This window comes from Chiloscyllium plagiosum, unplaced genomic scaffold (genome assembly GCF_037043375.1).
Source record: "Chiloscyllium plagiosum isolate Xiang-an unplaced genomic scaffold, Cpla_swu_hap1 HiC_scaffold_9, whole genome shotgun sequence".
Lineage (NCBI taxonomy): Eukaryota > Metazoa > Chordata > Chondrichthyes > Orectolobiformes > Hemiscylliidae > Chiloscyllium > Chiloscyllium plagiosum.
In genome coordinates this window covers 71532470-71548760 of record NW_028270147.1, presented here as the reverse complement: position 1 = coordinate 71548760, position 16291 = coordinate 71532470, and the positions used below count along the sequence as shown (strand labels likewise).

Here is a 16291-nt window from a genome sequence, read left to right as displayed (position 1 = left end):
GGAGACTTCTGCTGAGTGACCCATGGGTCAGGTCCGATCTGGCTCTCGAGCAGCGAATCCAGACCCTGGAGGATTAGGGATGATAGGATAGGCTCCCGATATTGGCGTATGGATCCCTTCTTATTGAAGGATTGCAAATTTATAAAGTACTTTTCGCAGGAATTCAAAACCTTCTGGGAAATTAATTCAGGTACAGCCAGTAACCCATCGATGAAATGGGAGACCACTAAGGCATATGCGCGAGGCCTGGTCATCTCTTATTCTGCGACCCGGAAAAGAGAAAAGGGAGAGCAACAGCGCCTGCTCGAGGCTCACTTGAAGGCAGCCGAGACAGTGTATGTTGACAGGCCCTCCATTACTAAGCTACAAAGGATCAGAGCTCTTAGGGCAGCCTTAAATACCACACTTACCCAAACAGCAAAGAGGGAAATATTATTTGCAAAGCAGAGATTATTTGAATATGGCAACAAGCCTGGCAGATACCTAGCATACCTTACTGGAAAGAAAAAGACTTCTCAAGCCATTACGTCATTAGAGAAAGTGCTGGTACCTTGACTTGTGATTGTAAAAAGATCAATACAATCTTTAGAAAGTTCTATTTTGAACTGTATAAATCGCAGGACTGTGAGGATAGAACTGAGAAGATGGAATCCTTAAAGATTTGGCCCTTCCGGGCTTAACCTCAGAGCAGGTGTCGATCTTGAATGCCCTCCTGACAACCCAGGAAGTACTCAACGCGGTTAGACAGCTTCAAAGTGGCAAAGCGCTTGGACCAGACGGATTCCAGGTTGAGTTCTATAAAAAATTTATAGAGGAACTGGCCGGGCCACTCATAAATATGTACAATTATTCACATAGTCAGGGGTGCCTCCCACCTTCGTTGAGAGAAGCAAATATCTCTCTTATTCTTAAAAAGGGAAAGATCCAGAAGATTGCTCATCATATAGATCCATATCCTTGATAAATGTGGATTTCAAAATTCTTTCTAAAGTGTTAGCATTAAGACTGGAGAGGGTCTTACCATACATCATAAAAGAAGACCAGACGAGGTTTATAAAGGGCCACAGGTCAACTAATAATATTAGAAGGGTCTTAAATATGATGCAAGCCTGTCAACAGGGAAAACTACCGGGTTTAATTGTCTCCTTGGATGTAGAGAAGGCATTTCATCGGGTAGAATGGCCATATCTTTTTTATACACTGGAAAGGTTCGGTGTCAGTTTTATATAATGATCCCAAAGCAGGTGTGATCACCAATGGTTTAGGTTCGGATAGCTTTAGTGTTGGCAGGCGTTGTCATCAGGGATGTCCTCTTTCACCATTATTATTCACGCTAGTGTGAGAATCAAAGCTCACTCACTTCAATAATTTCAGTCCGAGACAAAAATCTGAAACAGTAGTGTCGTTTATTTGTACACTTGCAAGTGGGTGCAATGTCTAATGCCAGGTAAGGCAATGACAAATACACATCAAATCCAACAAACTCTCGAAATTTATACAATTTGAATCCCCATATTTTTTTTCTTATTTCATTGTTTGCCCCCTCCTCCGCTTACGTCACTCATTTCCTTAAGACTGATCCCACAACTTCTGTTTATCCGGCCTTGTCTGTGACAAATGCCTATCTCTGACCCCCATAAGGTTGTTTGACGTCATCCCATCCTTTGCTTACCATTATCTACTCCCTCCATCTGCGCTGCCCCTCACAGAATCTTATCACTAAGCCCTTTAAATTGGGGTTGTTCCTGTGTCTCTGTACAAGTGGGAAACCTACTGTTTATACAGGCCTCTCTTCACAGCATTTTATCTAGTGCCTGTATTTCTACCATTGTTTTGTAATCACATCTCATGCTGACATATCATTTTTAACGGATTATATATTTCCTCATTCTTGCTAATTCAGCTCTCGGCCGAAACAATCCCAAACTAATGTGAATTCATTTACTCTATATCAGAACTTATAATTGCAGAAATAACATTAATTCACCTATATCCCACAATTTCCCCTTTTTCTTTTTAATTACCATTTGTTATCTTCTGCATTTTTTTTTAAACATCGTTCCCGAAATTCGCAAGCATCATTCCAGAGATTTCATCCATCTTGGTTTCACTCATCTCCTCATTATTTAGTCGATAAAGTTCCTCTGTCTGAGTCCCTCTTAGGGGCATCTGTTTCATCAAGGCTGTTTCAATCAGTCTTTGGGTGAGCCCTCGTATACAGGGTTTGATACAACAGCCAATGGCCACCAATACCCCGACTACTACTATCAGGGAAGTAAGGATAGAAACCACTACCCCCTTCCATTTTCCCCTTTTTCTTTTTTGTCTCTCATTCTCCCTCTTTACAAACACTTTCTGTGCCTCTCTCAACAATTCATCTAATGGTTTTTCACTCCACCCTTCTATCTTCTATATCTTTCTCTGTATGTCTGGCCATGCTTTTGTCACAAAATGTACTTTCAAAAGACCCTGTGCCACTGGGTCCTCAGGGTTCATTCCAGAATATTTCCGCATTGAGTCCCTTAATCTTAGCAAGAAAGCTGAGGGAGTCTCATCTTTCTCCTGTCTAACTTCAAAGGCTTTAGTCAAATTCTGTGACTTCGGAACTGCCTCTCTTATTCCTTTTAGAATCAGGTCTTTCAATTCCCTCATTTCTTCTCTATGCTCCGGGTTTTGGTTTTCCCACTGGGGGTCTCTGAGGGGAAACTTCACCTCTCCCTGTCCAGCATCCCCATTTCCAATCGGGTGTTCCCTGTCCCATATTTTAATGGCAGCTCCTCGTATAAGTCCCCTTTCTTCCCCAGTAAATAGTATATTCAAAATAGACATTAACTCAGCCCAGGCATACAGACTGGGCCCCAGAAATTGATCAATTTGTTCAGACAACCCCACCGGATCCTCAACCAGGACCTTCATTTCCTTTTTAAATGTTCTGACCTCCCCACTTGTGAGGGGGGCACTTACAAACCCAATCTCTTTGTCCCCTATGGGTACCTCCCGAAGGGGATAAGTCGTTACGTTCTTCCCTTTTTTTTTAAAGAAATATTGCAATATTTCTAGCTCCCCATAACTTCAAACACCAATTCATCAATTCATGCTTGACTAACCTTTAAAGCCGGTTCCTAACTTATAAATATATTTATATATTTACATTAATTTCTTCAGTATTTAATATTTAAAATGCAAAATGCATACAGTTCCCAATTTTGAAATTCACTGTAATTACCCAGTTTTAGTTCTTTAATTTAAATCCAAATTAGTTTTCTTAAATAGTCCTGACCAATCATTGCTCAATTACAATACTATAAGTCGTAAAATAATCAGAGCTGCCTTAAAAGAATTTGTCTGTTCAAGTTTAAAAAAAAACTTCTAATGCATGAACAATGGCTGAATCCAAGGTCACAGATATTAACCATAGAATTTTGTTTTTACTACAATCTAATGTTGAACTGAAACTTCAACTGTCCTCCATAAATCACTTTTATGTAAAGATAAAAGAGATTAGTTAGAAACTGATAGTAAGGCAGTCATGATCTGTAAAAAGAACAGGAGTTACCATTCTTTTTTTTTTCTTCATAATCTCGATAGAATCCCTAACCTTAAAAGAAATCATGTTAAGTTTCCATAATAAAAATCAGATTCAAAACAGTCCTGGAACTCAAGCTCCAGGGAATAAAACACAAACATTCAATCACCAACAAACAAATGTTCACTCAAACCAAATCACTAAGGGTTAAACTTCCTACCAGCTGTACAGCTCTTTTCATTCTCTCTCTCTCTCGCACATTGACATATAAATTCAGATATTTAAAAACCCAGTCTTCGTCCGATCTGTACTTTGGCCAGAAGACAGCAGGACGAAGAATGGATTCCTTAGTCCATACAAAGCAACAATATTTAATCATCTTTCTCCCTTGTACAAGTATTATTTTGCCAATTCCACAACATCCTGCCCAAAGGACTTTCTGGAGGTATGTTGTAAGGGACCCCGCCTCCATTTCCATTGCCTTTTTCTTACTTTGTTTTCCCGGAGGCTTTTTCCTCACCCACAGCATAATCCATATTGAATTCCTTCGTTACACCCTCATTAACTACTAAAACTCAATCCCGGCCACCAAGGCAATACTTAAAAGTCAATTTTCTTACCTTGGTCTGTGCACAGAGTTGCCTGGCCCCTTTTTGTCGTATTGTCTATCAACCTCCCGTCACTGTCTGATTCAGATGTCTCTCTTGTGGGATTCGTACCAGTCGCCCAAGGGAGCAGACCAAACCGGGACACAAGACTACTCCTCAATGGGGAACGGGACGCGTCTTCCCAGTGTCCAAGGCCAGCCACTCCCCCCGGCGATGGAAGAAAATCCCGGACAGCCCCCAATTGTGAGAATCAAAGCTCACTCACTTCAATAATTTCAGTCCGAGACAAAAATCTGAAACAGTAGTGTCGTTTATTTGTACACTTGCAAGTGGGTGCAATGTCTAAAGCCAGGTAAGGCAATGACAAATACACATCAAATCCAACAAACTCTCGAAATTTATACAATTTGAATCCCCATATTTTTTTCTTATTTCATTGTCCTCCGCTTACGTCACTCATTTCCTTAAGACTGATCCCACAACTTCTGTTTATCCGGCCTTGTCCGTGACAAGTGCCTATCTCTGGCCCCCATAAGGTTGTTTGACGTCATCCCATCCTTTGCTTACCATTATCTACTCCCTCCATCTGCGCTGCTCCTCACAGCATCTGATCACTAAGCCCTTTTAATTGGGGTTTGTTCCTGTGTCTCTGTACAAGTGGGAAACCTACTGTTTATACAGGCCTCTCTTCACAGCATTTTATCTAGCGCCTGTATTTCTACCATTGTTTTGTAATCATGTCTTATACTGACATATCATTTTTAATGGATTATATATTTCCTCATTCTTGCTAATTCAGCTCTCGGCCGAAACAATCCCAAACTAATGTGAATTCATTTACTCTGTATCAGAACTTATAATTGCAGAAATAACATTAATTCACCTATATCCCACACTAGTAATTGAACCATTAGCGGAAGCTATATGAACTGACCCTAACATCACGGCTCTGAGGGTTGGACCGGGCAAACATAAAATCACTCTATATACAGATGATGTCCTCCTCTTTTTAAGTGATCCTTTGATATCCGTGCCTCGGATATTCAAGTGGTCAATCTATTTGGTATGTTCTCAGGCTATAAAATCAATTTTGTGAAATCTGAGGCCATGCCGTTGGGAGGTCTAGCCAATATATCAAATTTACTGAATGGGTCTTGCTTTCCCTTTCGGTGGTCACTAGAAGGTTTTTTGTACTTAGGTATTTTTATCACCCCAGTATTTGGTCAGCTGTATAAAGCCAATTTTGTGCACTTATTAGAGAAAATAAGACAGGACCTTCAATGCTGGAGAGATCTCCCAATATCCTGGTTAGGCAGAGTAGCCCTAGTTAAGATGAATATTCTACCTCGTCTTCTACATCCTATGAGAATGCTCCCCCGATGCTGCTGAGACTGGTGTTATGTAATCTCTACGGCTGGCTCGGCTCCTTTATTTGGAATCATAGACAACCCCTTATCAAATTAGAAAAGCTGCAGCTTCCACAAGCAAGGGGAGGATTGGACTTTCCAGACTTTAGGAGGTATCAATTGAGCTCTTTATTATCTTATGTAGCTGATTGGGTCTCTTGTGACCCACAATCAATCTGGTTAGATATTGAGACCTCCCAAGCAAAATGTCCCCTCATCAATATTTTATTTATGGACAAGATGAGAGCTATTATGGACTATTGTAAAAACCCTATTGTATTAAATACAATTAAAGCCTGGAGGATAATGCGACAAGATGAGGGTAACCTGCAAAAAACCTCCCCTTATAAGCCTATGCTGGGTGCATCAGGATTTCAGCCAGGGATGATAGATGCTATTTTTAAAACTTGAAAATCCAGAGGTATCTCCTGCTTGGGAGACCTGTTCCATGGGGAGGTCATGATGTCCCTTGAGCAGTTGCACCAGAAGTTTGGAGAGCCCAACAGGGACCTTTCTCGGTATTTCCAAATACGAGACTATATACAAAAGAAGACCACACTGATAATTAACCCCTACAAATCGGATAGGGAAAGGAGAGTGCTATGGCTGATGGAGCCCCCTTCAGTCAGTACTCTTTATCACTCATTATATAAGGTATCGAAGGACATGGAACAATTATTTATAACCTGGAATCAAGAATTAGGGTTGAAAGTCTGCTTAGGAATGTGGGAGGACATCTGGGAGTATGCCAGAAAGATTTCTATTTGTAATAGAACTCAGGCTATTCAATTAAAGAAACTCTACAGGGCTCATATGGCACCTGAACGACTTGCAAAATCAAGGCAGGAGCATCCCCAATGTGTCCTAAATGTAAAATAGAAGTTGGCGCTCTCATGCGTTGTCTATGGACATGCCATAAGATCTGCAGGCATTGGGAAATAGTAGCGAATGCCTTGACAGAGATCTTGGGTATGGAGATAAGACTGGATTCTGTGTCCCTACTTTTGGGCTCCTTCAGATTTTCCCTCCCTGGATGTGTACAGGAAGAAACTATTTACCACTCTTTCCTTTTGTGCAAGGAAAAATATTTTAGTGAATTGGGAAGCTGAAGGCCCTCCAGGAGTTTCGAACTGGCACAGGTTAATCATGGAATATATCTCCTTTGACTTCCTCACAAATATGGTGCACCAAAGAACAAAATTATTTTATCAAACACGACAGCCCTATATTGACATAGGTATGTCTGCCATACTGTCCAGGGCTTTTGTCTAGATGTGGTAATGGTTCTGGCTGGTTCGGGGAACCCTGGGAGGAGGAATCCGTATAAATAGGGGTTTTATTATGACTTGATGTAAATCTATTTTGAGCATGTATCTGGTTATTTAATTATTTTGTTGTTTATTGCTAGGAATGTATGATATTCTATTTTACATTTTAGTTGTTTGTAGGATCGAGTAGTTAGGTTTTATTTTCTTTCTTTTTGGTTATTATTTATTTCTTGTTTTTTTCTTATGTATTTAATTTTATATTGGTGTTTATACTTGCTTGAATTACTTTTGTAATTTTGTAAAAAATCTTAAATTTTTTAAGGAAAAACCTGTAGATTCACTTCACGTGATATCTAGAAATGGTTGGAGACACTGGATACTGCAAAGGTTCTGGGCCCGGACAACATTTTGGCAATAGTATTGAAGAGTTCAGAATTTGCCGCACCGTAGCTAAGCTGTTCCAGTTCAGCTACAACACCGACATTTACCCAAATATGTGGAAAATTTACTAGACATGTCCTATACATAAAGAGCAAGGCAATCCCACCCAGTGGGTGCCTTCTACAAGGTGCAATGCAGCTCCTTTTATAGCACGTTCCAAACCTGCAACCTCTACTACTTATACCAAGGAAAGCAAACACGTGGGAGAACCACTACCACCTGCAAATTCTCTCCCAGACCATAATTATCCTGACTTAGAACGAATGTTGCCATTCCTTCACTATTATAGTTGTTAAATATTTAGTGCTCCCTTTCTGTGGGTTTACTTACCCCTATGGATTGCAGTGATCCAGGTTAGCTGCAGTACTTTAAGGGCAACTAGATATGGACAATCTGTGTTTATTGTTGAATTCATGCTCGAGATGTGAACAACACTGACTAGGACAGTATTTTATGCTCATTCCTAATTCCCCAGAGGGCATGTAAGAGTCAACCATATTACTGTGGATCCAGAGTCACTTGTGGACCAGTCAAGGACAGATTTTCTTCTCAAACGGCCATGAGTGAACCAAATTTCTGTCAGCAATTGACAGCGGTTACATGGTTACCATTAGGCTAGCTTTTTATTGAATTTAAATTTCACAATCTGCCAAGGTGCCATTCAAACCCAGAACATTAAGCCTGGTATCCTGGCTTATGAGTCCAGTGACATGAGTTAAGGAATCACATTATATCATCATAGAATCTAGAAAATTGTATTTTAACTTAGCAGTGTGCTTACCTTTTTAAAAAAAGGAATGAGAATTAACAAATTATATTCTCTATATAGCAGGATGGAACTAGAGCTACACATCTATGATTAGTCATAAAGTCTGGTTTTGATCACTGTGTCAGTGCACAAGGTTACAGTGGAAGGTGCAGAGGAAGATGCCCGAGTCTACATTGCACACTATTAACAAGACTTTATATGGAACACTGATGTTGAGAAAATTTACCTAGTGTACATACTTCTGCAGTATATTTGTTATAAACCATACATGTTGGATTGTTATTGTTGTGAATAAATTATTTTGGTTTTGTAAGTCTCTACAATCTTCATTGTTAACTCCTGAAAGTACTTGGTTAACATCTGAATGAACCATCAGAACCAGTGCAAGATCTTCCTCTTACACTGTTGAAGGGTCTTTCTCTGGTACGTGATCATTCTCTGACATAAGTCACTTCTGGACCTACTGTCAGTATTTGCAAAGTGCTTTATTACTGTCCAGTCTCTTACATCATTCTACCATTCCACGGCCCTTATTTAATGGTCATTCTGACGTTTGAACCAATACAGGGAGAAATTTTCAATCTTTAGAATGAAGGCATGTCAATTTACTTCTAGTTATGACTTGGATATTAAAACCATGTGGACCATTACCTGAAAGGGAATTAGTTAGTTAAATTGTATTTTTCCGCTTAAGGGAGTAAAAACTTTCAAAAAACTTGTTAAGCCGTAATCATTTAATAGTACAGATTGTAAATCATCATCTTAGTTTATTAATTCTTGTTTTTGAACATGTCGCTGGCTCAGCAGCATTTTTTGCCCATCCCTAATTGCATTTAAGATTCAGGGAGAAAGTGAGGACTGCAGATGCTGGAGATCAGACTAGAGTGTGAGGTGCTGGAAAAGCACAGCCGGTCAGACAGTAGAGGAACAGGAGAATCAAGCACAAGCCCTTTCATCACAAAGAGTCAACCACATTGCTGTGGAACAGGAGTCACATGTAGGCCAGACCAGGTAAGGAGAGCAGTTTCCTTCTCGAACAGGACATTAGTGAACTAGATGGGCTTTTCACAATAATCGACACTGGATTAATGATCATCACTTGACTCTTAATTCCAATTTTCTTTTAATTGATTTAAAAATCCACTATCTGCCACATCAGCATTCAAACACACGTTCCCAGAACATCATCTGGGTCTTTGGATCAACAGTCCAGCGATAATACTAAAGGCCATTGCCTCCCAGAGTTACACACTTTTAGCTACATTTCAGAACATCAGCCCTCAGCTTTCCCTGGGTTTTGACTGTAAGCTTCATAAACAATATAGCTAAAACCATGCACCTACTGTGACTATATGCTATAGATCTTGACAAATAGGGCAAAGTGACATATTAAGTTCACATGATTTTCATGCTGGAAAGTTGAAAAGCAGAGAATATCAATACTTCAGATCTTAGCGAAAATTGATTTACTTTGCTGTTTAGAATTTTAAACATTGTTAAAATTCTACAAATACTTGTCTTATTTTCCCAGCTGGAAGGATTAGATATCAATAATTATGGTGCAACCAATTTCACTAAATCCTGTCAAGGAACTAATATTTTCATGGGAAATATTGGTGATACTTTACCCAAAATAAAACCTCAATATTATTAAAAAAGTGATAACTACCCAATCCTGTCTGAAGTGGCATACTGCTAAATATTTAAATTTTACCAATTTGTTCAATCTGATTTAATTCCCACTAACGAGGATATTAAGATTATTTAATTATTTTTCAGTAATACTTGCTACAACTATAATTTTGCCACTTGTTGCATTGTAGAGTTGGTCAAATTAGTCAATTTTGTGAAGCTGTTTACTATGCTATTTTTATAACTTCAAAAACAAATGTACAAGTATTCTCTAATTTTGATTCTTAATAACCCTTTTGAGTACTTGCCTTATATCTTGTCTGTTTACTGTAACAAATCAGAAATATTGCAACTAGAAGAATTAATGCTGAACTAAATGAGTTAAGAAATCACATTGGAAATACAAAGTTTCCAGCTCTTAAAATAATCATATTAGGTACTCATTGAAGATATAACTGCACAGAAATCATAACTGCACACTAATGATGCAACATTAAAAGTGAGATCATTGATTTTTATACTAAGTTCCTGAACATGAACTACACATCCCTTTTGGATATAATACATGGTTCTGTAAACTGAACAAGTGGATCGAACCAATGTCTATTATCAAATCTGATTAATTTGGGAAATTTTTCAGTATAAAAATGCTACCACGTTTAAGTGATTGCTACATGTGCTTCCACAAAAAACAAAAATCATTTTGATCTGCTTGAAAAGAACACAGAAGAGAATAGGAAGGATTACAGATGGACTGTCACTTATAAATCTGAAAAGCCCACTCTAACCTTTGATTTACATAGTAAAACAAGACCAAGGGACAGTATTTAAGGACTACAATTTGCAAGAATCCATGAACCTTGTTCATTTTGGAAAAAGGCTGCACTTTGGCAAATGTTTTTAACACTGTCATTGCTGAATGTTTTAAGAGTACTACATACAGTGTTCAGTATTTTTTTATTTGTCTTCTACCCTGCCGCTGCTAGTGCAATTAACCCCCCCCCAAAAAAAAAATTGTGGAATGTAAAATCCTATCTTTCAAATGCGATTACAATGATTTGTAAGGATAATGACATTACAATTTTCAGTTATCTGAAATAAATGAAAATAAATAAGCATTACACGAAGTTGTTTTTCTTCCATATTCAGATCATCACATCACAGTTAACAACTTAAATCTAAGGAAGTTATAATTTGGAGATGCTGGTGTTGGACTAGGATGTACAAAGTTAAAAATCACAACAGCAGGTTATAGTCCAACAGGTTTAACTGGAAGCACTGCTCCTACATCAGGTGGTTGCGGAGTACACAATTGTAAGACATAGCAAATGTTTACTGAGTGATGTAACTGAAATTATACATTAAAAATACCTTGATTGTTTGTTAAATCTCTCATGACCATGATAGTTTTACTTCTTTCATATGTAAATCACAAGATTTGGAGTTTGAAAGTGGAATCGCAGGTAGAGAGGATAGTGAAGGCGGCGTTTGGTATGCTTTCCTTTATTGGTTAGAGTATTGAGTACAGGAGTTGGGAGGTCATGTTGCGGTTGTACAGGACATTGGTTAGGCCACTGTTGGAATATTGCGTGCAATTCTGGTCTCCTTCGGAAAGATGTTGTGAAACTTGAAAGGGTTCAGAAAAGATTTACAAGGATGTTGCCAGAATTGGAGGATTTGAGCAATTGGGAGAGGCCGAACAGGCTGGGGATGTTTTCCCTGGAGCGTATGAGGCTGATGGGTGATCTTATAGAAGTTTACATAATTATGATAGGATAGGATAAATAGACAAAGACTTTTCACTGGGGTCAGGTAGTCCAGGACTAGGGGGCATAGGGTTAGAGTGAGAGGGGAAAGATATAAAAGAGACCCAAGGGGCAACGTTTTCATGCAAAGGGCGGTACGTGTTTGGAATGAGCTGCCAGAGGAAGTGGTGGAGGCTGGTACAATTGTAACATTTAAAAAGCATCTGGATGCGTACATAAAAGGCAGGGTTTAGAGGGATATGGACCAGGTAGCAGCAGGTGGGACTAGATTGGGTTGGGATATCTGGTCAGCATGGATGGGGTGGACCAACTTTTTAAAAAGTTACATTCGCAGGTTGGCTGTAACAATTATTGAAAATGTGTTGCTGGAAAAGCGCAGGTCAGGCAGCATCCAGGGAACAGGAGAATCGACGTTTCAGGCATAAGCCCTTCTTCAGGAATGAGGAAAGTTTGTCCAGCAGGCTAAGATAAAAGGTAGGGAGGAGGGACTTGGGGGAGGGGCGTCGGAAATGTGATAGGTGGAAAGAGGTCAAGGTGAGCGTGATAGGTCAGACTGGGGTGGGGGCGGAGAGGTCAGGAAGAAGATTTCAGGTTAGGAAGGTGGTGCTGAATTCGATGGATTTGACGGAGACAAGGTGGGGGGAGGGGAAATGAGGAAACTGGTGAAATCCAAGTTCATCCCTTGTGGTTGGAGGGTTCCTAGGCGGAAGATGAGGCGCTCTTCCTCCAACCGTCGTGTTGTTGTGGTCTGGCGATGGAGGAGTCCAAAGACCTGCATATCCTTGGTGGAGTGGGAGGGGGAGTTGAAGTGTTGAGCCACAGGGTGGTTGGGTTGGTTGGTCCGGGTGCCCCTGAGGTGTTCTCTGAAACGGTCCGCAAGTAGCCGGCCTGTCTCCCCAATATAGAGGAGGCCACATCGGGTGCAGAGGATGCAATAGATGATGTGTGTGGAGGTTCAGGTGAATCTGTGGCGGATATGGAAGTTTCCTTTGGGGCCTTGGAGGGAGGTGAGGGGGGAGGTGTGGGCGCAAGTCTTGCACCTCCTGCGGTTGCAGGGGAAGGTGCCGGGAGTGGAGGTTGGGTTGGTGGAGGGTGTGGATCTGACGAGGGAGTCACGGAGGGAGTGGTCTTTACGGAATGCGGGGGGGGGGGGGGGAGAAGCGAGGAGGGGGGAGGAGAAGCAAGGGGGGGGGGAGGAGAAGCAAGCAAGGGGGGGAGGAGGAGAAGCGAGGGGGGGAGGAGAAGCGGCGGGGGGGGGGGGGGGGGGGGGGGGGGGGAAGAAGCGGGGGGGGGGGGGGGAGAAGAAGACAAAAAGGGTATAAGTCTGTGAGAGGGTGGGAGTGTGTATGTCTGTACTCAGGAAGTACTCAGGGATGCCCTCATAAGAACGGGGTACGATGCTCAACTCATCGACCGCCAGTTCCAACGGGCCACAGCAAGGAACCGTAATGACCACCTCAGGAGAAAGACTTGTGCTGCAACCGACAGGGTACCGTTCGTTGTCCAGTAGGAGCTGAAAAACTACGCCATGTTCTTCACAAACTGCAAGACATCATCAATGAGGATCAGCATCTCGCCAAGCCCTTCCCCTTCCTCCCCCCCTCCCCGCCCCATTACAGTGTAAACTTTTGCTATGTCTTAAACAACCACCAAACCTCAAATAAATCAATGTTTGTAGCAAACAGCCCAGCTTTCAGGACAACTCCATACAACCCTGTCACGGTAGGCACTGCAAGACATGTCAGAGTGTGGACATGGATACCACCATTACACGTAGGGACACCTCCCACTATGTACGTGGCAGGTACTCATGTGACTCAGCCAACATCGTCTATCTCACGTGCTGCAGGGAAGGATACCGTGAGGCATGGTACATTGGTGAAACCAAACAGAGGCTAAGGCAATGGATGAATGGACACCGCACAACAAACAGACAGGAGTGTTTCCTCCCAGTTGGGGAACATTTCAGCGGTCCAGGACATTCGACCTTGGAATGACCATCCTCCAAGTCTGACCGGGACAGGAAGCAGTGAAAAGTGGCCTAGCAGAGGCTGATAGCTAAGTTCGGTACCCATAGGGAGGACCTCAACTTCTTGTCACACTACAGGTGACCACCATTGCACCACACACACATACACAATCTCAGATTTAGACCCCTTTACACTTACACACATACACACTTTCTCCTCACAGACACTCAACCCCCCCCCCCCCCCCACACACACACACACACACTTGTGGGGTGAATTTGTACTTGCAGAGTTACATTGAGCTTTGCTCAAAAACTGCATGAATCCATGTAAGACTCTGTTAACTCTTCTTAGATTAGAAGCAGTCTAAACATTATGGCACACACAACAGAACACAGGGGGCTAACACCTTCAACATCTCATCTGGCTGACAGCAATTGTTACAGCTAACCTGAGAATGTAACTTTTTAAAACGTTTTGTGATTTACATATGAAAGAAGTGAAATAATCATGGTCATTCCAACAGGGGAGAGACTTAACAAACAATCAAGGTATTTTTCAATGTATAATTTTAGTTACACCACACAGTAAACTTTTACTATAAATTCTGTGTCTTACAATTGTGTCCTCCACAATCACCAGAAGGAGCGGCGCTCCGAAAGCTGGTGCTTCCAATTAAACCTGTTGGACTATAACCTGGTGTTGTGCGAGTTTTAAGGAAATTATAAATATGGAAAGACCCTTATTTGATTTGCTTGTATTATATCATTTGTTTGCATTTAAGAGTGCCAATGAAAACCATCTCAAAGCTTCCTGCTGAGTGTGGTTCCACCAGAGTTTTTATTTAGATTTTGTAAAAGTAATCGTACTTCTTCAAGTTGATATCCCCAAGACCCCCTTCCACCCTGAAAAACAAAAAGAAAGAAAATTAGTTAGGCGGATGAATTAACAGAATCTCTGCCAAAGACGATGATACATCAACTTTGTTTGTGACCCAGGTTTAACAAACTCTACTCCCTTTCTTCATAACATACTCTACTCTCCCTTTCTAACTTTCTCATCCATGAGATTGTACAACTGCGATTATTCTGCTCCATTCAGAGTCAGGAGTATAAAACACAAAGTTGAAAAGTGTGGTACTGGAAAAACACAACAGGCCAGGCAGCATCTGAGGAGCAGGAGAATTGACGTTTCGGGCATAAGCCCATCTGCAGTCCTCACTTTCTCCTATAAAAAAACAAACCAAAATACTGCTTGCGTTTTTTTCCCCATGTTCCTTTAAGCTTATGTTATCCTTCACAATAAAATTCTAAATTAAAAATGATCAAAACAAATGATATATTAATAAATTTGGTTAGTTCTGGTCAGTCCTTATGTTGGGCCATATTAGATTGATGGCTAGCATGTGTTTCAGAATACAATAACATTAACAACAAGGGTTTAATTGCATTCGGCTAGAGCTGGATTTGGGACCTACTTCCTTATCCTGCCAAAGGAGTGGAAGGCATTTATAAACTACTACTGAAAAAAGGAGGTAAAAACCACAATAAAATGGATCAAAATCAATCAGCAATGAGTCATGTACTTGCCTTCAGGAACAGCAATGTGACCATCCTTTTTATTCATGAGGTGAGGATGTCACTATTTATTGCTGTATTAAATACTGTATCAGCATTTAAGGACCATTCCTAATTGGCAATAGGGCAGTTGAGAGTCAACCACATTGTTGTGGGTCTGCAGGTGCATGTAGACCAGGCAAGGGTGGTAGATTTCCTTCTCCAAAACGAGGATAGTCACCCAGATAGGTTTTTCTGACAATCGACAATGTTTTCATGGTTGGTATCAGACTCTTAAGTGTCGAAGAGTGTGGTGCTGGAAAAGCACAGCTGGTCAGGCAGCATCCAAGGAGCAGGAGAGTCAGTGTTTCGAGCACAAGCTCTTCATCAGGCAACTGCAGTCCTCACTTTCTAACAGACTTAGAGATCTTTATTGAATTCAGATTCCACCATCTGCAATGGCAGGATTTGAACCTGGGTCTCTTATTAGTCTAGTGATAATACCACAATGTATTCTCGCATACAGATGCATCAAAACAATTGTTATGGTCAGTAGTATTCATAAACTTAGCTGTGTCCACTCAGTGATAGGTTTCTCATTCTCATTATGTGGGGGAATATCTAGTTCCACAAGGAAGCTTTACCACCAGCCCTTTTGTCATTCACTGTTTTACATTTTATTTCATAGTTTAATTAGACTGATATTACTGAACCTGGGCTGAAGGTCAAATGCCAACTTAATGGAAAATTTTACAATAAAATCTCCACTGTTTCTCATCTGTGTTGCAACTGTTGAACTGATTCTTTTTTAACCATTGATTGAGAAAAGAACAGAGTAGAAACAATTTTAAACAAAATAGACAACTCTGCACCACATTCTTTGAATCCCTTTGGCCCAACAAGTCCACATCGACCCTCCAAAGAGTATCCCATCTAGACCCATTCCCCTACCCTATTACTCGACATTTACTCCTGACTATTGAACATAACCTACACATTCTGAACACTATGGGCAAATTAGCATGGCCAGTTCACCTAACCTACACATCTTTGGATAGTGGGAGGAAACACATGCAGAGACAGGGAGAAAGTCTGTGTGGAGTTTGCACAGTCGCCTGAGGCTAAAATCTAACCCAGGTGCCTAGCACTGAAGCAGCAGTGCTAACCACTGAGCCACCATGCTGCCCCATTTCAATTTCTCTTCAGACAAGAAACAAAATTTCTACTTTACTTCAAATATTAATTCTTCAGAATTATCTCTAGCACAATATTCAATAATTCAGAAAATTAAACCCACAAATTTGCTTATAAATTTACCCAAGTTGTCTTCAAATTATTCCAACAGCTTT

At 40.8% G+C, this 16291-nt stretch overlaps 1 protein-coding gene across 4 annotated transcripts in view; it reads right to left on the bottom strand.

Annotated features, from left to right (window-relative positions):
• The window catches only part of dio1 (iodothyronine deiodinase 1), a 57433-nt gene that overhangs the window by 29086 nt on the left and 12056 nt on the right, over positions 1–16291 (bottom strand). For 2 of the 4 annotated variants that reach the window (XM_043699632.2, XM_087990774.1), the window contains exon 4: positions 12709–14291. The exons of 1 other annotated variant lie outside the window; for it this stretch is intronic. In XM_043699632.2, the coding sequence (XP_043555567.1) occupies positions 14190–14291 (102 nt within the window). In that variant the 3' untranslated portion in view covers positions 12709–14189. Of the gene's footprint in view, positions 1–12708; positions 14292–14345; positions 15396–16291 lie in introns of those variants that run through there. One more of the 4 variants, XM_087990773.1, reaches the window with a different exon arrangement.